This window comes from Myotis nattereri (assembly GCF_964212035.1).
Source record: "Myotis nattereri genome assembly, chromosome: 1".
Taxonomy (NCBI): domain Eukaryota; kingdom Metazoa; phylum Chordata; class Mammalia; order Chiroptera; family Vespertilionidae; genus Myotis; species Myotis nattereri.
The window spans coordinates 67954264-67975290 of NC_138075.1; the positions used below are offsets into that span (position 1 = coordinate 67954264).

Below are 21027 nucleotides of genomic sequence, written 5' to 3' on the forward strand. Positions count from 1 at the left end.
AAACTCACAGGCACTCCATGGGCTATTTTAAACTTTTGGGGGAATCTCAGTGATACTTGACGTGTTAGACACGTGAGCTACGAGCTTGAAGTAGGTCAGTTTCGACATTAGATCACGCTACATTCCTTCCAGTGTCAAACAGGGAATGCAGGCAGGAGTGTCCAATTTGATTCCAAGGTTTGAGAAATTAAGCAACGCCCAACATCCCGTTAGTAAATAATTGTAGTTACTGAGCAATGAAATAAAAAAAAATTCTTTAGTTTTGTGTATTATTTTTTCAAATAGCTAATAAGTTGTTAGGACATATGTACTTATTATTTGGATGTAACTACTTACAGTAGTTAGGTATTTCTTTTTTAAAAAATATTTATCTTTATTGATTTCAGAGAGGAAGGGAGAGGAAAAGAGAGATAGAAACATCAATGATGAGAGAGAATCATTGATTGGCTGCCCCCTGCACATCCCCCACTGGGGATAAAGCCCGCAACTCAGGCATGTGCCCTTGGCTGGAATCGAACCTGGGACCCTTCAGTCCGCAGGCTGACGCTCTATCCACTGAGCCAAACCAGCCAGGGAAGTTAGGTATTTCTTTTGGTGTCAAAAAAATATTACTGAGATAATAGGGCCCACACTTCCCGCCTTTCCTCTAACTCCTGAGGTGAGGCGGTGGCACTGTGCTGTGCTTGCCGCTCATAACCCTGCTGCAGACACGGTGGGGCGTGCAGGCGTCTGCATGGTGAACTCAGGCTGCGAGGACCTGGGGGCAGGAGGAGGAGAGTTTGCCAGGACCCTGCTGAACCCAGCCGATCCATCTCGGAAACCCCTGGGTTTGCATTCTGCTGCGTGGCCCACCCACAGCGTTCTTAGTTGCAGCAACAGAAAGTGGCTGAGATAAGCAGATGTGTTGAAAGGCTGTTGGAGAGCTTATAGAATGACCAGGAAGTTAGGACCGCAAAGCTGACCTAACAGCACCGCCTGCTCTGGGCCCTGCCTGCCACTGTCACTACACCCTTACAGTTCCCTAAACCCCGTTGTGGCTGCCACCACCAGGGTGGAGCTTCTGCTGTCTTTGGGCAGAATTCAAAACCTCAGACGGTGTTGTTGGCTAAGTCTTGGCCACGTGCCCATGCCCTGACTGCAAGCAAAGCTGGAAAACCAGCTCCTGTGGTTATACCCTCCAGACGCATGAAGTAGGGAATTCCCCAAATGTAGGAAAGAAGTTCAGATACTTATCAATCAAATGTTTTTTCATTTATAGGATTTTAAGCTTGACTTTGGCAATTCTCATGGCAAAACAAGTGAAACTTGGTGTGGAGGTATAGCCACCATTTTTCAAAGTCCTGGTGATGAAGTATGGAAAATGAACAAAAGCAAGAAGGGATTAATAGTGGAAAAAATGTCCCAATAGAAATTAATGTTTACATTCAAGAAGGAAAATAACCTGTTGAAGATATCAGATAAAAAAATTACAAATCAAAACTACAGTGTGGTACCACCTCATACCTATTAGAGTGGCCATTATCAATAAGACAATAACAAACGTTGGAGAGGTTATGGAAAAAAGGGAACCCTTTCACTGCTGGTGGGAATGTAGACTGGTACAACCACTATGGAAAGCAGTCTGGCGATTCCTCAAAAACTTAAGAATAGAGCTACCATACAACCCAGCAATCCCCCTTCTGGGTATATACCCGAAAAACTCGAAATCATGTATTTGCAAAGATATATGCACCCCTATGTTCACTGCAGCATTATTCATGGTGGCCAAGACATGGAAACAGAGGACTGGATAAAGAGGATGTGGTACACAGACACAATGGAATATTACTCAGCCATAACAAAGGATGACATAGCACCATTTGCAACAACATGGATGGACCTTGAGAGCATGATGCTAAGTGAAATAAGTCAGTCAGGAAAAGCTAAGAAGCATGACTTCACTTATATGTGGGATATTAAAACTGACTCATGAACACCAACAGTAGTGTGGTGGCTGCCAGAGGGAAGGGTGTGGTGGGGGGAGAAAGGGAGATTCTAATATATGGCGACGGGGATTTGACTTTGGGTGGTGGGTACATGGTGTAACATACAGACCTTGTAACATAGACACCCACACCTGAAACCTATATGTTAATGTTGACTAATGTCACTCCAATAAATCTACAATTAAATGCTCCCCTCTCACCCCAGTATAAAAAGGTCATTTGCATGGGTGCAAAAATAGAATGGCTTGCCACTGGAGTATCAAAATAAGTTAAATATGATAGAACCAAATGACTACAAAGGGCGGGCCTCGGAAGTTGCAGATATCAAAAAAGGGAAACAAAAACTAATTAGAAGATAGATACCTATGGGTATTTTCTCTATGCGCTAATGTATCTTTAACGATTAGAACAGGGATATGGTATCTCCAGGTATAATACATTTTCAACAGTACTCTGAAGGGACATCTCACTTGAGTGATTCCTTATTTTCAGACTACAAAATGAAACTGGGCTAGAAGTTAGGCAACTGCAAAGGGGGCTACAGGACACTGGGATACAGATAAATGGATATGGTGCTTCTGTGACACTTTCTGTGAAGTTATTGAGTTGATCTGAGTGTATTCTCGCTCTGTCACAACGGAGAGGTTTACAACTTAGTGACAGTGCTGGTGAATCGCTCTGCTCTGGAATTTTTTTTACCAGCTAATAAGAGCAAGCAAACTAGAGAGACAGTTGATAATAACATTTTTTAAATAAAAAAATTGATTACTGAGATAATATGGGCATCATGAGCTGAGAAAGTTGGAAACCTCTGGCCTAAATGATAAAAACCCACACTTCTTAGCCTGGCATTCAAGGTTCAAATCTTCTGGTAACACCACGTACCTTTTACCCTCATTATTCCCTGGCTCAGATTTTTCTCCAATACTTGCTTGTTGTTTGACCTTGGGCGAATCAATTCAACTTCTCTGAGCTCTCTCCCCAGCTGTAAAATGGAGTAGTGCTTACCTTGTATGCTTATGAGGATTCCATGAGACTATACATGAGGAACATAGACACATTTGCATATTACAAATGTCCGATTAAATGTCAGACATAATCCCTTCTCATCTTGAACCCTCTGAACAGCCCATTGTCCTTACTATGTTCCCCAAGACTCATCTGGATCCCCGCCGTCTCTTAATCTTTCGTGATTTTACTTTCTCCCTGGAGTTTCCAATGATCCGGCCACTCTCGCCAATTCTCCATGTGTTCACCAACTTGGAAGGTCCTCAACTTTTTTGCCAGCCTCTTCAAATGTTACTTTTCCTTCAGTTCCCAGTCTACCTCTTCCATAAGCCTAGCCCACAGCTAACTACTGTAGAACACAACTGTTATCACACCACCCATTGTTGATAAAGCATTATCTTTTGTTATTTTACTTATGACCTGCATTTTTTGTTTCACCAAATAAGGCTGTAAGCTTTGAGGTTTAGAATGTCATGCTACATTAAGTTTCCTATAGCATCTAGCAAAGCAGAGGGTGCAGATCACTATTTGCTGGTTTTATGTATGAATCTGTTTAGGTTCCAGATCAGATTAAGCCACATGTACAAGTGACAGATGCAACAGCACAGGTCAGAGGGAATAAAGTCAAGAGTGCACCAAGGCTGGCTGGTGGTGCGAAGCAGAACCATGAAGTGAAAGCCCCTTGGGGAGACCAGGCCATGAGAGCAGGGTCTCTACACGGGGAAGAGGAGTAATGGTAGACATTAAGATCATTCCATTCCCAGGCGCTGCCTAAGGAGGCATGACAAGGCGGTGAGGATCCCACAACTGAGTTTCCCACCCTCTCCTCCTTCCAAAAAGGAAGTAAAACTTCTTGGGGGGCCTGAAATAGCAATAACAAATTCATTTGCTGTAAACAATCTTTTAAACTGTAAACATCTTGAAAATGGGTAGAAGACAATGTTCAGCCCCTCTCATCGGTGAGAACTGTTTAACTGGATTTCCCCCCTTCAAAATATTTGGGACATAACCAACTGCATGAACGTGTGTGTGAAGGCAAAAGAATTTAGCCCTGTAAGTTAGGGTTGGGACATTAATGGGTGGCTCTGGGCAACCGCAGCAATGCTGAACAGTGGATGGGTTTGATGAAAAAACTGCAGGAAAAGAAGGAAAGGGGCTGGCCAATGACTGCCTTGTCTAAGAAATGAAATATGGCTGTGCCTTGGGTAAACCAGCGGGGTGGGGAGGGAGAGGGCGGCCTGCCATGAACTTCAGTTGATTAAGGATCATGAAGCCAGGTCCAGGATTGGCTGTGCAAAGCAAAGAGCAGGAACATAATCATGCTCGGGAGCACAGGGAGAACAGGCAGCTCCTGACACAAATCTGGTGGGTGGAGTCTGGCCCACTGCTACAAACAGGGAACGACCTCAGAAGGCAAGGGAAGGTTCCGGAAGAAGGGGTCGGGTAGGCATGGAGCACTTAATGAGTGGAAGGAAAAGATTCTGGATTAAGTTAGAGGTGTGAACTTGTCTACATTAGTTCAATAGTCAGTGAATATATTTAAATTAAAAGGCTATTTTCACTTCTCATTGCAATCTGAAGTTACAGAAATATTTATTTTAAAGTTAGCACTTTATATATATACATATAAAAACACAGAAGTGATTTAGATTAAAAGCTCCAAAGTGTATTGTTTCAGTTGGTGTTATAGCTATCTATACCTTCACCCCATTTATTAAGCCATTTCAAGTGATTTTAAATTCCCATGTGTCCAAATTAGAGGGCCTGCATGGCTCCTCCGTGGTGTTTCCTATGGAGACCTGTGCCCCATGGTACGATTCAGGGTTTCTCCCTGCACATCTGAATGCGACCTTTTGGATCCTCTGGCTGTGGCTGGTTGAGTCTCCTGTTTCTAACAGTGGGTCGCTTTGCTGCCCAGGAGTTGATCCAAGCTTCCAGATTCCCTTCTTGTAGACCTTAATTATGTACACGTGAGGTTCAGAGAGCTGACCAATCTGACGAGTGAGAACACTTTCTTAAAGGAGGAACTGCCATCCCAGCACTAACTATCCTTAATCCTACTGCACAAACTGGTTTCATTCTTGGAATGGTGAAGATCATGGCCAAGAAGCAGATGTCCTTAGTGGCTTCCTCCAAGAGTTAATCCCCAAGAGAGAGCCATCTGGCCACTTGCTTTTTATCACATTTCTAATAGCTGCTCCATTTCCTCAAGGGCTGCTGTGAAATCATTTACTTGGCTGTTACACAGGGTCTGCTGCTCCAGGAACCGGGCCCTCTCTTCTTCTTTCATCTTCAACTTTACTTTTAAGGCCTGTTTGGAAAGATATTAAAAAAGACAAAAACAAACAAAAACTTTGAAACATCATGCTTCTGTCCCATTGAGGAAGACCTCTCTGTATTTGAAGGGGAATTGAATTCTCTTCACAAATTTTCTGTAAATCTAAAATTATTACAAAATATTTTATTAAAATAAAGAAATAGATAAATAAGAGAGAGCCCTCCAACCCTAGCTGGTTTGGCTCAGTGGATAGAGTGTTGGCCTGTGGACTGAAGGTCCCGGGTGTGATTCTGGCCAAGGGCACGTACCATGGTTGCAGGCTCTCGGCCCTGGTTGGGGGCATGTGGGAGGCAACCAATCGATGTGTCTCTCTCGCATCCATGTTTCTCTCTCTCTCTCGCTCTCTCTCTCTCTCTCTCTCTCTTCCACTCTTTCTAAAAATCAATGGAAAAAATATCCTTGGGTGAGGATTAAAAAGAGAGAGGGAGTGAGCTCGAGCCCTCTACTGTAGCAGGAATATAATTTTGCCTCAGGGTGATGTCTGCCTCTCACCTGTAACTCCTCCATCTGCTTTTTTGCTGTTTCGTTAAAAAGCTTCAATTCATCTTGCAAAGTTTCTAACAGCAACTAAGAGGAAAGTACAATTAGTAAAATAAAGTACAAATCTTCATTGGTATGCGAACATTTTCTTCATATAAACTAATCTCTTTGTATAAAAGGGAAGCTGAATTATATGACTGCTAACATCGTTCAGCCATTGCTGCGCCCACACACCTCTGGCTTCTCTACTGGGCACCCTGGAGGAGCTCAGTCCCCGGAGGGACGAAGGATTATCCCACCTCCATGAGTCCTGCTACACAAGCAACATGAACACACGCACCCACTGAAGGGGGGACTAATAACCTGGGAGAGCTGAGGATGGTTCCATACCTAGTGCTCTATGACTTTAAGATGACAACTCATCTTCTGATCATAGAAACTCAAGAGACTTGAATCCCAACAATTACCTCCGTACCTCATTACCTAGTTCTCAGCGAAGGACTAAGGAGAGAAACTGGTCTAGTATAAAACAGAAACCGGAGAGCTCTGTATACAGGCCTATCCTGTTATGTGTTTTAAAGAAGCACATTTTCAACTCAGACTCACTCATATCCGAAAGCACAGCTCAGCTGCCAAGTAAGATATGCTCTTTGAGTACATACCCACCACTCTCTTCTTGCACTATCCTGGGTCCCAAAGCTGCTTCTCGGGGTTTACTGAGCATATGGCAGCGATCTGGAGCCACAGCCCCTCCGCCCTCGCCCCTCGGCCCTCGCCCACTCACACCCGGGCCCTCACCATTGAGTCCACGTGATCCGGGCTGGATTCTTGCTGTGATTCCAGGGTTTCACTGTCTAAATGTAATGGAGACAACAAAATTGGCCTCGCCTAGGGAACTGTGCCTTCCACAAAACACACACCCAAAAAACCCTCTAGGACAAGGACAAGCACAAGAGTTTTCATGAGGGAAAGTCCTCCAAGAGCTGCTCCTGACTCTCCCGAGTTTTCACCCTGGCAGTGTGCCCACGCCTGCCTCAAGATACGTTTTAGCAATTTAGCTCCTTCCTTTCTGTGTTTGGATATGGCCAAAAATTCATTCCGTCCTCTCCTCAGAAAATTTGTCCAAAGGCAACGTATAGTTTTGTTTACAGTAGCATCCAGTCAGCATTCCTTAATTCAAGCAGCTCGGGGCCCTTCCCTGGGATGCTCAGGCCCCTCAGCTCCGCCTCCTCTCTGCTCTACACTGACCTCTAGGGAGAGGGTCAGGGCTGGAATCCCGCTTTCACCGCTGGGATTCTGCCGATTAGCCAGAAACAGTATCATCTCTCTCTCTTCCCACTTGAGAAAGTTGACTGTATGCTACCAATCTTGAAAGAAATAAAATATTTCTGGTCTAATTTGCAAGGTCATACCTTTGGGCACCGAAGTGTTCAGATAAGAAAGCGCTAATTCTCTCTCCACAACCACCTGGAATCAGTCAGGCAGTCAGTGCCACCAGAGAAAAAAAGATGCTCCCAACCTCTGCATGCCTAGGCCAGCTGCTGCCACGCTGGACCCTAACACACAGCCCCGAACCACCCCAGCAGGGGGCACGCACACTGATTCCTTTGAAGGCTGCTGTGTGCTGTTTCTTACCTGGGTTGAGGCCCTTGCTCTCCAAAATCGCCAAACTGTTGTCCTGAAACTTCTGCAGCAGCTCCACCTTTTCAGTCAGGTCCTTCAGCTTTCCCTATGGTGCCATGCACAGATCAGGCCGGTGCCACTCCTCAGGGTGGTCTGAGCGGCTGTCCCTTGGGGTTCCACACGCATCACCCAGTGTGGCTGATGGCACAGGCCTGGTGGGTCTCTTACCTGAGTTTCAGTCAGCTTCTGGTGTAACTGCTTGTTGACGGCCTCTAAGATCTGGTTCTTATCCTTGAGCTCTTCCTCTGACTTCTGCTTACTCAACGGCCTGTAGCTGTAATGGTAACTGTGCTTATATGAAGTGGTGGGGGGTAAAGAGTATGGACTGTGTAGTCTCACAAATAGGAGTTCGAATCCTGGCTTCATCACATAGTGGTATATGACCTTCATTGAGTTGCGTAACCTCTCTGAGGCTTGGTTTCCTTATTTCCGGAATTAGGATAATACCTATCTCTCATAATATTATTATTGTGAAGAATAAGAGAAAGAACACATGTACCACTCTTAGCACGCCACTGACACATAGTAAACATTTAATAAATAACAGCCATTATCACCATTAATATTAAACGTTCTTTTCAAATTTCTCAGAGCTCTTCTTGGATAGAGTTTTGTTTTCAGAACTTTTTTTTTTTTAATATATTTTATTGATTTTTTACAGAGAGGAAGGGAGAGAGATAGAGAGAGTTAGAAACATCGTTGAGAGAGAAACATCGATCAGCTGCCTCCTGCACATCTCCTATTGGGAATGTGCCCGCAACCCAGGTACATGCCCTTGACCGGAATCGAACCTGGGACCTTTCAGTCCGCAGGCCGACGCTCTATCCACTGAGCCAAACCGGTTTCGGCTGTTTTCAGAACTTTTAAAACATGCCCAGATTTGAAATTAGAACCTGTTTCTGCAGAATTTTCAGCTTATATTATTTCTGTCTTCAGGACTGCAAAATGTCCAAGCTAGCCTCCAAGACAGAAAGACAGGCCCTTCTCGTGGATTTCTCCTTCACCAGAAATACCACCTTGAAGTTGCTTACTACACGCAGCCCCTCCAATCCTGAAGGCTTCACACTCCTGTTGAGAGGTCACAGCTGGGTTTGACTTCTGGTCAGCAGTGGTCCTGGCACGGAGCCCCAAAAGCTCTTGACTGGCACTCAAGATGGTAGCTTCACTAATCGTACCCTGATAGTGTTTCTCAAATCTAGCTGTGCCTCACCCCTGAAAATTCCATTCAGATTTCTGGGTGGCACCCAGACTGTAACACATTAAACAAGTCCCAACAAATCCTGCACAACCAGGACTGAGATCTACTAACACAGTGCCCAACCTTCATTTACCCTGATGCTCACCTCTTTTTGATGTTCCTCTTGATGGCAGTATCTGCAGCTTTCCCCTGCCTAGCGGAGCAAAGACAAAGAAATCAGAATGTAACTTGACTTATTGTGGCAGACATTTTGCAATATGTACACATATCACATCATTATGTTGTATACTTGAAACTATAATGTAGTCAATGACTTAATTAAAAGCCAACGATAATGGACTCAAGCAGAGAATTGTAACAGGTTGTTATATGTGTTGTGAGCAAAGCAGAACAAAGAGGCTGGTTTTCTGAGGAAAAAAACCAGAGATTTTAACAATACAAATAACACGAGACTGAGAAGCTCTGAAGCCCATACACTTTGTTTCAGCCCAGACTGAAAAAGGCTTATTAATAATGAACTCCCCTCCTACTCAAAAACCAATGGCCTTCTCATGACAACCTCACTTACATGGGGACTGAGCACTGGGTGGAGGACACACATGCGCATTGGGCTGGACTGTGCTCAGACCAGCAACACAGGCTAACAACCAGCCCACCCACCGTGACTACCATTCAGGGCTGGGGTATGACCACAGTTAGCCATTGTACACTCCGAGCAGCGGTGAGAAGGGAAAGGATGTCTCTTAGCATAACCCTTGCTGTGCCTCTTCAGAACTGATCGACACGGAGGGTCCTGACAACAGCTCAGCAATGCGGCACTGATCCAGGTCCCTGACTCCAGGCTAATTGTTCAGGTGCCTTACGCTCTCAAACCCCCACTTTCTAGTTCTTGGTACTGAGCAATTTCTAATTGGATACCAATAATCTGACCCACCCATTCTCTCGTCTCGGTTTGATGCCTTTCATTACATCATTTTCTGAAGCTCCTGGATGAAGAGATCTGGAAGCATCGACTTCTTTAGACTTCACAGGTAATAAGCTCTTAGAAGTGGCTCGAGTTTGTGTGTCTGCAAAGGAAAACAGGAGGGTGAAACCTCAAGCAGAGTTCTATTCTAAGTTGTTAGAAACTTGTATTTCATTCTGGCCAATCTCAATTTGTGAAGATCAAACCAGCTACCTTTTTGTGCATGGGTTGACACTCAACCACTGAGCCACACGGGCTTCTATTGATCTATAGAGAATAGAAGGGAGAATGGGAGAGAGGGAGAGAGACAGAGAAACATCAATGTGAGAGAGATACAGCAACTGGCTGCCTCCCACATGCACCCTGATGGGGGCTGGGATTGAACCCACAACCAAGACACAGGAAGAGAGCCCAAGACCCTTTGGTCTGAGGGCCAACACTCCAACCACTTAGCAAAACTGGCCAAGGCTAAACTGAAATTCTGTACATGTAACAGTGCAGTGTGTTTAAGGGTAGTCAAAAGCTTCATGACATATGAATGGCCAGATGGTATAAAGTGGGGGATGACACAAGCAAAGAGCTAAATGAGAGGCAGTGTAGCAGTCAGCAGGGCAAAACACCGCAGAATCCCTCATCAAACACCAGAAGAATCAAGCCCTCTTGTTGAGCTCCTAGGCTCTCTGCACACTCTCCGGAGGATACACTCAAACCGCTCCGAGTCTCTCCTTTATATATCGCTTTAGTTGTTTTCACCAGCCTGTCTCCCTACCGACTCAAAAATATGTCTTGTGTCCCAGCGCTTAGGAGGGTATCTGGCATAGCAGCAGGTTCAATACCTGCCTGTTGAACAAGTGGTACACTTCACGGTCTCATGCATTATTTGCACATCATCTCTAGATAATCTCCTCTAGACTTCTTTCCCTCTTCCATGCCGATTACCTTTACGTCAGCCTTTTAATTTGTTTACCCATCAAGTTCAGAGGTCCCCTCTCTGGCATTCTGTTCTGGTCCTTTTGTCAGGCTATTTCCAGAATAGCAGAGAAATGGCCCTGCCATGACTCTTCTTCCCTACAAGAGAGTATTTTCCCGTAACCCTTATGCTACCCTATCCTCCATCACACTTCTTACCATTTATATCCCATACCAAATTCAAGCAGTAACTTCTTCTGGAATTAAGCACACTCCCTCCCTGCCCCCATGATTTTCTAGTTTATGCTAACTTTTACTTTGTTCATTGTAAAATGGCTCCTTTAAGCTTAACCTAAAGAAGAAGCCATAATAATGAAATCAAGTTGAAAAAATGAGGTACAAAGCACTGGATCACAGGGATTAGGAAATTTTGTATTCGTATTTGAAAGAGTTTTTATTTTGATGACTCTAACTGTATAAGTTTGGAATAAATATGATTTCTCAAGGTTAACAAATTATTTCATTTATAGGTTTACTCACTGGGCACTTATACTCTATTTTCCATACTTTTACTCACAAAACAAAGATTAAACAGGTTCTTCCTGAGGTCTCTGTCTGAAATAAAAGGTAACGGTGGAGGAATGTATTTACCTTTTCCTCTCTCAAATATTTATAAGTTATTCACAGTAACAAATCCATCCCATGTAAAAAGGTGCTAAATCATAAATTCATTGGCTGTAATTAGTTCCAATAACCCATATTTACTAGAACCTAAGGATTTTTAAATTTTGTTTTATTGCTTAAAGTATTACAAAGAGCATTACAAATGTCTCCCCCCCCCCCCCCCGACATTCCCCTGGCCTCCCCTACCCCCCAGTGTCTTGTGTCCATTGGTTATGCTTATATGCATGCATACAAGTCCTTCGGTTGATCTGAACCTAAGGATTTCATTGTAGGACAAATTTAGCAGGATTTAACAGACTGTCTTCTTAAAATGAGAGGTGCTGGGGGGAAACTGAATGCTGGTGCTCAAAGAAGGAAAGGGGTCTTGTTTTTCACTACGTATCGTTTCCTAACTTTGGATTTTTTTTAATGTGTATATGGTACCAGTCATAAAACTAAAACTTGGAGTTATGTAAAACTTGGGAGTGATGTAAGCATCATGGCACAGTGAGAAGACTCCTTTGTTTCACCCCATTAGATTTAAAAAGAGGGAATAAAGGAGGAAAAAATCATAGAAAACCACCAAATTAAAATATGAGAGAGAATCACAAGGGTAAAAAAACAGTGGAGACACAGAGTAACCAGAAAACAAAAAATGGCTGTTGTTATGTTCTCATATGTCAATAATCACCCTAAATGTAAATGGACTAAACTCACCAATCAAAAGGTATAGAGTATCGAGATGGATTACAAAAGAACGAACTATATGTTGCCTGTAGGAGACTCAGCTCCAAAGATAAACATAGGCTTAAAGAGAAGGGGTGGAAGATGTCACTCCAAGAAAATGGCATTCAGAGAAAAAAGTGGGTGTAGCAGTACCTATATGAGACAAAATAGATTTCAAAATAAAAAAGTTAGAGAATCAAAGATGGACATTTAATAATGATAAAGGGGATAATTCATCAAGAAGACATAACACTTATCAATAAATATGTACCAAACCTGGGAACATCAAAGCATATAAAGCAATTACAAACAGACTTAAAGGAAGAAACTGACAAAATTGCAATTATAATAGGCAACCTGAACACCTGACTCATAGATCATCCAGACAGAAAGTCAATAAGGAAATACTGCTTTAAATGACTCATTAGACCAAATAGACTTAATTGATATTGACAGAACTTTCCATCTCCAAATACTAGAATACACATTCTCAAGTGCACATTGGAATTCTCAAGGATAGACTACATGTTAGTGCACAAAACTAGTCTCAATAAATTTAAGGCTGAAATCATACCAAGTATATTTTCTGACCACGTGGTATGATACTGGAAATTAACTACAAGAAGAAAGCTGGGAAAACCATAAATATGTGGAGATTAAACAACATGCTACTGAATTACTACTGGGTCAAAGAAGAAATTAGAGACCAAAAAATACACAGAGACAAATTAAAATGAAGATATGATGTAAGAAAATTTTAGGTGTGCAGCAAAAGCAGCACCAAGAGGGATGTTTATACCATTATAGGCCTACCTCAAGAAACAAAAAAAAACCCCAAATAAACAATCTAACATTACACCTCAAATAACTAGAAAAAGAACAAATGAGGCACAAATTCAGTAGAAGGAAGTAATAAAAATAGAGCAATAAATGAGATAGAGAAAAGACAATAAAACAAAGAACTGGTTATTTGAAAAGATAAACCTCTGGCTAGAGGAGAAAAGAGAGAAGACTCAAATAAATAAAATCAGAAATGAAAGAGGAAGTTACAATGGACACTGCAGAAATACAAAGGATTATACTAGAATACCATGAAAAGATATACACCACCAAACTCAATAACCTAGGAAAAACGTACGAATTCTTAGAAGTATTCAACCTTCCTAGACTGAATCATGAAGTGGAAAACGCATATAGATGGATCACTAGTAAGGAAATTGAAACAGTAATTAAAAAAATATCTTGCCCTAGCCGGCTTGGCTCAGTGGATAGGGTGTTGGCCTGCAGATTGAAGGGTCCCAGGTTCAATTCCAGCCAAAGGCACATGCCTGAGTTTTGGGCTCAATCCCCAGTAGGGTGTGCAGGAGGCAGCTAATCAATGATTCTCTCTCATCATTGATGTGTCTATCTCTCTCTCCTCCCTTCCTCTCCGAAATCAATAAAGAAATATATTATTTAAAAAACAACTCTTAAAAAAAAAAAAAAAAAAAAAGCCCAGGACCCGAAGGCTTCATTGGTGAATTCCACCAAGTATTCAAAGAAGATTAATATCAGAAGTATTAGCCATTGCAATTAGACAAGAAGAAGAAATAAAAGGCATCCAAATTGGAAAAGAAGAAGTAAAACTGTCCTTATTTGCAGATGACATGATATTATACTTAAAATACCCTAAAGACTCCATCAATAAACTATTAGACTTAATAAAAGAATTCGGCAATGTAGCAGGATACAAAATTAACGCCAAGAAATCTATGGCATTTCTATACACCAATAGTGAATGTGCAGAAAGAGAGACTAAAAAAGCAATCCCATTTACCATCGCACCAAAAAAATTAAGCTACCTAGGAATAAACTTAACTAAAGAGGTAAAAGACCTCTTCTCAGAAAACTACAGGACGTTGAAAAAAGAGATAGAGGAAGACATAGAGAGATGGAAGAACATACCATGTTCTTGGATTGGTAGAATCAACATCATTAAAATGTCCATACTGCCCAAAGCAATCTATAAATTCAACGCACTTCCCATTAAAATACCAATGGCATATTTCACAGACCTAGAACGTACTCTCCAAAAATTCATCTGGAATAAAAAACGACCCCGAATAGCTGCAGCGATCCTGAGAAAGAACAAAGTAGGTGGGATCTCAATACCAGATATCAAGCTGTATTACAAAGCCACTGTTCTCAAAACTGCCTAGTACTGGCACAAGAACAGGCATATAGATCAATGGAATAGAACAGAGAGCCCAGAAATCGGCCCGAACCAATATGCTCAATTAGTATTTGACAAAGGAGGCAAGAACATACAATGGAGTCAAGATAGTCTCTTCAATAAATGGTGTTGGGAAAATTGGACAGATACATGCAAGAAAATGAAACTGGACCACCAACTAACACCATACACAAAAATAAACTCAAAATGGATAAAGGACTTAAATATACGACGGGAAACCATACAAATACTAGAAAAATCCAAAGGCAACAAAATCTCAGACATATGCCGAAGCAATTTCTTCACCGATACAGCTCCTAGGGCATTGGAAACTAAAGAGAAAATAAACAAATGGGACTACATCAAAATAAAAAGCTTCTGCACAGCAAAAGAAACCATCAACAAAACAACAAGAAAACCCACTGTGTGGGAAAACATATTTGCCAATGTCATATCTGATAAGTGTCTAATCTCCAAAATTTATAGGGAACTCATTCAACTTAACAAAAGGAAGATAAACAATCCAATCAAAAAATGGGCAAAGGATCTAAATAGACACCTTTCAAAAGAGGACATTCAGAAAGCCAAGAGACATATGAAAACATGCTCAAAGTCACTAATTATACGAGAGGCAAATAAAAACAACAATGAGGTACCATCTCACACCTGTCAGACTGGCTATCATCAACAAATCAACAAACGATAAGTGCTGGAGAGGATGTGGAGAAAAAGGAACACTTGTGCACTGCTGGTGGGAATGCAGACTGGTACAGCCACTATGGAAGACAATATGGAGTTTCCTCAAAAAACTACAAATGGAACTCCCATTTGACCCTGTGATCCCACTTCTAGGAATATACCCCAGGAAACCAGAAACACCAATCAGAAATGATATATGCACCCCTATGTTCATAGCAGCACAATTCACCATAGCTAAGATCTGGAAACAGCCTAAGTGCCCATCTGTAGATGAATGGATTAGAAAACTGTGGTACATCTACACGATGCAATACTATGCTGCTGTAAAAAAGAAGGAACTCTTACCATTTGCAACAGCATGGATGGAACTGGAGAGCATTATGCTAAGTGAAATAAGCCAGTCAGTGAAGGAAAAATACCACATGATGTCACTCATTTCTGGATAATAAAGACCATTATAAACTTATGAACAAAAATAGATACAGAGGCAGAGCTGCCTCAAACAGACTGTCAAACTACAGCTGGAAGGTTGGGGAGGGTGGGAGGGGCAGGAGGGGGGTGGGTAAGAGATCAACCAAAGGACTTGTATGCATGCATATAAGCATAACCAATGGACATAAGACACTGGGGGGTAGGGGAGGCCAGGGGATTGTCAAGGGTAGGGGGGGGGGAGGGGGAAGGAGACATATGTAATACTTTTTGTAATACTTTAAGCAATAATAATAAAAAAAAGATTAATATCAACCCTCAACCTCTTCCAAAAAATTGAAGAGAGAATACTTCCTAACTCATTCTGAGGCCAACATTAATTACCCTGATACCAAAACCAGGCAAGGAACACGATCACACACACACGCGCACACACACACACACACACACACACACACACACACACAACAGGCCAATATCTCTGATAAACATAGATGCAAAATCCTAAACAAAATACTAGCAAATTGAATACAGCAATATATTAAAAGAATCAGAGTCATGATCAAGGGGGGTTCATTCCAGGGATGCAAGGATGGTTCAACATCCATAAACCAATCAATGTGATTATAACAATAGGTGCAGGAAAAGCACTTGACAAGTTATAACATCCATTTATAGTAAGACACTCAATAATAAAATGGGTACAGGAGGAAAGTACCTCAACATTATAAAGTCCATTATAACAAACCTTCAGGTACCATCATACTCAATGGTGAGAAACTTAAAACTTTCCCTCTAAGATCAGGAACAAGACAAGGATGCTCACTCTCATCACTGCTATTCAATAGTACTGGAAGTCCTAGCCAGAGCAATTAAACAGAAAAAGAAAGAAAAGGCATCCAAATTGGGAATGAAGAAGTAAAACTGTCACTATTCGCAGATGACATGACTCTATATACAGAAAAACCTAAAGATCCCACCAAAAAACTATTAGAAACAACTAACAAATACAGCAAACTTGCAGGATACAAAATCAAGATATAAAAACCTGTTGCATTACCATATACTAACAACAAAATATCTGAAAGAGAAATGAAGAAAACAATCCCACTAAGATCATAACAAAAAAACACACACCAAAATACCTAAGAATAAAGTTGGGAGATGAAGAATCTGTACACTAAAAACTACAAGACACTGTTGAAAGATTTAATGCAATCCCTATCAAAATCCCAATGGCCTTTTTTCACAGTAATAGAACAAAAAAATCCTCAGATTTGTATGGAATCACAAAAGATCCCAAATAGGGAAAGCAATCCTGAGGGGAAAAAAAGAGAAACTATACTACAAAGCTACAATAATTAAAATAACATGGTATTGGCAGAAAAACAGACACAAAGACCAATGGAACAAAATTGAGAATCCAAAAATAAATATGGGCAATTTTCAACAAAGGAGCCAAAGAGATATAATGGAGAAAGGAAAGTCTCTTCAATACATTTGGGAAAACTGGAAAGCCACATGCAAAATAAAACCTAGACTGCTATTTGACACCATACACAAAAACTAACTTAAAATGGAGTAAAGACTTGAATATAAGACCTGAAACAATAAAATACATAGAAAGAAACATAGGCACTAAACTTATGGATCTTGGTCTCAGAGGGGTTTTGGTGAACTTGACACCAAATGCAAGGGAAGTAAAAGCAAAAATAAATGACCGGGACTACATCAAATTAAAAAGCTTCTGCACAGCAAAAGAAACCATCAACAAAACAAAAAGGTATCCAACAGAATGGGAGAAGATATTTGCAAACAATACCTCTGATAAAGGGTTAATATCTGAAATATATAAAGAACTCATATAACTCAACAACAACAAAAACAATCCTATTTAAGAAATGGGCAGAAGACTGAATAAGACTTTTATAAGGAAGTCACATATGACCAACAGAAATATGAAAAGATACTCAACATCACTAGTTATAAGGCCAGTGGTAAAGCAAAGCCACAATGAGATACCTCCTCACACCTGTTAGAATGGCTATAATCAATAAGAGGCTATGGAGAAAAGGGAACCCTCATATACTGCTGGTGGGAATGTAAATTGGTGCAGCCACTATGAAAAACTGTATGGAGGTTCCTCAAAAAATTAACAGAGCTACTATATGAGCCAGTAATACCTCTTCTGGGTCTATATACCTTACAAATGTGAAAACACTTATTTGTAAAGACATATGTGCCACTGCATTCATTGAAGCACTATTCACATTAGTCAAGACACGGAAACAACCTATGGCACGTGTCCTTCGCCGGATGATTGGAAAAACACAATATGGTGCCTATATGCAATGGAATACTACTCGGCCGTTAAAAAGATGAACTATTGCTATTTGTGACAATGTGGAAGGATTTTGAGAGTATTATGCTAATTAATAAATCAAACAGAAAAAAAGCAACTGTATGATTTCACTTGTATGTGGGATATAAACAAAAAGCAACAAACATACAAACAAAAAATCAAACTCATTGATACAGACAACAGAACGGTGGTCACCAGGATGGAAGGGGATCAAACACATTGTGACAGAAGGAGACTAGAGCCTTGTCTGAGGAGCTCAGCTGGTTAGAGCGTTCTCCCGCTACACCAAGGCTGTGGGTGTATCCCTGGTCAGGGCACATACAAGAATCAACCCATGAATGCAGAAATACGTGGAACAACAAACTGATGTGTCTTTCTCTTTCTCTCCCTCCCCCTCTCTCTAAAAAAGGCAATCAATAAAAAATATAGTTATTTAGAAAAAATAGACTTTGGGTTCTGAGGACATAATATACAGATGCTGTATTATAAAGTTGTATACCTGAAATTTATATATATAAATTTTAACCAATGCTACCCCACTAAATGTAATAAAAAGAAACAAAAACACTGAAACGTAAAAACAACCAACTTATGCCCAAAACGAAAACAAAAAGCCTGGAAGACAGACGTCTGAATTTCCGGAGGAGGAGGCCCAGAAGTCAGGATTTTAAAAAGATTCCCAGGGGATTCTAATGTGCGGCCAAGGTTGAGAACCACTGCTTTAAGCCTTGGGAGAAAAGCCTATTTACTTCACAGGTAAATCCTGCTACTTCCTCAGCCAGCTGCATGGAGTCACTGGGAAGGGATCTTAGCTGCTTCAAAATCTCCCACAACAGATTACTTTTAAAAAAAAAAAAAAAATCCAGGATTAACTGAATTTGAAAAACAAATACAAGCTATCGACTCGCTCTTCTAAATTTAACTGGACCGTCTACCTGTCCCGTAACAGGTTCTGATGTTTGAAGCTTATTTTGTGCTACAATCTCCAGCTGAGGCAGCTGGACGCCTGCAGACCCTGGGCAACGACTGTCGGCCACAGGCCAGGTGGCAAAGCAATCAACACAACGTAGTCAGTCCTGTATCCTCTCCCAAGTTCCTCGAATGCTCTAGCTGGGCCTGGCCCCCCACTTCACTCAACAAATGTTTATGGAGGAGGTGCGGCAGGACAGACTCTGCAGACACAAGTGTGACCCAGACGTGGTGGGAAACCTAGTGCTCTCCCCTACGTATCTCGTTTCTCAAACGACTCTCCAGATAGCGCGTCTGAAAATGAAGCCGGTAACTGTTTACGAAGGGCTTCCTGCGCCCCGGACTCCCGGCCCCGGACGGGCCCCCTGACTCCCGGGGGGCGGTGCGGACACTCACCGGCGAGCGGGCCGCCACTCAGCACGGAGGCGGGCTGCAGGGCGTGCACTGTCTTAGCCACGCTGGTCATGGTCGCGGGGCGGCAAGGCTTGGCCCTGGGAGGCGGAAGGTGCACATTACCCCGCGGTGGCCAGGGGACCCCCCGCCCCGAGCAGGTGGAGGGCCCGGGAGAGCGCGACCCAGCCTTTCCGGCTCCGGGGAGGCGCAGGGAGAAACTCGTCCACATCCACCCCAACCCGTCCGCCCTCAGCAGCCCGATCCCCCGCCCCGGGAGGGCCGAACCCAGGCGCCTGCTGCTCCCGCCCGCAGTCCTCGTCGCTCCGACTCAAAAGGCCCTCCGCGGAAACGGCCGCGCTGCCGGCCGCGTCTGCCGCCGGGGTTTCAAATGGAAACTTCCGGTGGGCGGGGGGCGGGGCGGGGCCGAGGGCGGGGCTGCGGCGCGCGCCCCGCGGGCGGCCGTGTGTTGCCGGCGGCCCGGCCCTGGGCGGCGCCTGCGGGGGCTGCCAGGCGGTACGGAAGGTCGGAGCCTCACCGGTTCTCGCGGCGGGTGGTGGTGGAGTCCCTGGGTCTGGGCCGGGGCGGGGAGTGGTGCTCTTTGTGGGCCTGAATGGAGCTGTGACCCACCGGCGTCACTTTCCAGCTCGGGGCGCCGACGCAGCCAAGTTTAGAGTCCATGTCACAATCCTTCTCTTTGTTTGGTCCGCGATGGTCAGGGACATTGCACGCTGCCTGAGTGCCTGGCGCAAAGGGTATTTCAATGGGCGTAAAACTACCCGTGGCAGGGTGGGGAGTGGCAGATGGGGTTGGAAGCGGGCCTGTGGGCTGAAATCCCTGAGGCGCCTACAGGCAGTTCTAACTTGATCATTTCACGCTACAAATTGGAGCACCTGCTGTGTGCCGGGCACTACATTAAGTGTGTGTGTGTGGGTGGGGGGGCGGGGGGGGGGAGCGAGAAAGAGAGAGACAAGTATTGAGACCTTGTTTCTGCGCTCCTGGAGCTTACAATCTAGCGAACAAATAATCATATGAACTTTTCAATTATATCTCAATAAAGCTGGATATATGTCAACTAGATATATATTTGCCAACTGTAGTAAAACTATGAAGGAAGAGTACAATGTTCTGCGAGAGAGAAAAGCAGGGAAAGCAAGTTTAGATTTAAGGGACCATGTCCCAGTGATGTCAGGATAAGTGGGACTTAATCAGATTACCGGTGGGGGAGGGGCAGAGATGCAAAGTCCTGAGGCTGGAATGGGCTTTTCTCCTAGAAGGGACTGAAAAATTCAAGGAGTGGTACAGATAGAGTTGGAAGAATGGCAGCCTTTGTAGGCCAAAGGTAAAGAGATTAGATCTTATCTAAGAGTAATGGGAAGCTATCGAAGTACTAGAGGGTGCACGAAATTCCTGCACAGGGTAGGGTCCCTCGGCCTGGCCAGCAATTGCACATCATTAGCAACTGGTCGTTCTGCCCTTAGGTTGATTTGCATATTAGGCTTTTATTATATAGGATAGGAGTAGAGCAGGAGAGTATTCTTCATGTTATATTTTATTTATTTTTTAAATATGCTTTTATTGATTTTTAGATAAAGAGGAAAAGAGAGGGAGATAGAAACATAAATTGATTCATCAATCAATAGATTGCCTCCTTCATGCCCCCTACTGCAGATTCAGCTCCAACTGGGGCATGTACTCTGACCAGGAATCAAACTGGAGACCTCTTGATACAAGGGACAACGCTCAATCCACTGAGCCACACCAGCCGGGTTCAAGTTATATATATATTTTTAAATATATTTTATTGATTTTTCACAGAGAGGAAGGGAGAGGGATAGAGAGTTAGAAACATCAATGAGAGAGAAACATTGATCAGCCGCCTCCTGCACACCCCCAACTGGGGATGTGACTGCAACCAAGGTACATGCTCTTGACCGGAATCAAACCTGGGACCTTTCAGTCCGCAGGCCGACGCTCTATCTACTGAGCCAAACCGGTTAGGGCCAAGTTAT

The 21027-nt window shown here is 43.0% G+C and overlaps 1 protein-coding gene across 1 annotated transcript; it reads right to left on the reverse strand.

The window, feature by feature from the left end:
- Nucleotides 1–4504: 4504 nt before the first annotated feature.
- KNSTRN (kinetochore localized astrin (SPAG5) binding protein) lies at nt 4505–19696 on the reverse strand (the record flags this gene model as incomplete). The annotated part of the gene is made up of 10 exons (XM_081092756.1): nt 4505–5304; nt 5824–5898; nt 6610–6665; nt 7447–7540; nt 7663–7768; nt 8838–8885; nt 9627–9759; nt 19022–19116; nt 19304–19521; nt 19646–19696. 10 exons carry the CDS (start codon nt 19694–19696, stop codon nt 5173–5175), a joined length of 1008 nt encoding a protein of 335 aa, XP_080948882.1. The 3' UTR covers nt 4505–5172.
- Between the last annotated feature and the right edge of the window lie 1331 nt (nt 19697–21027).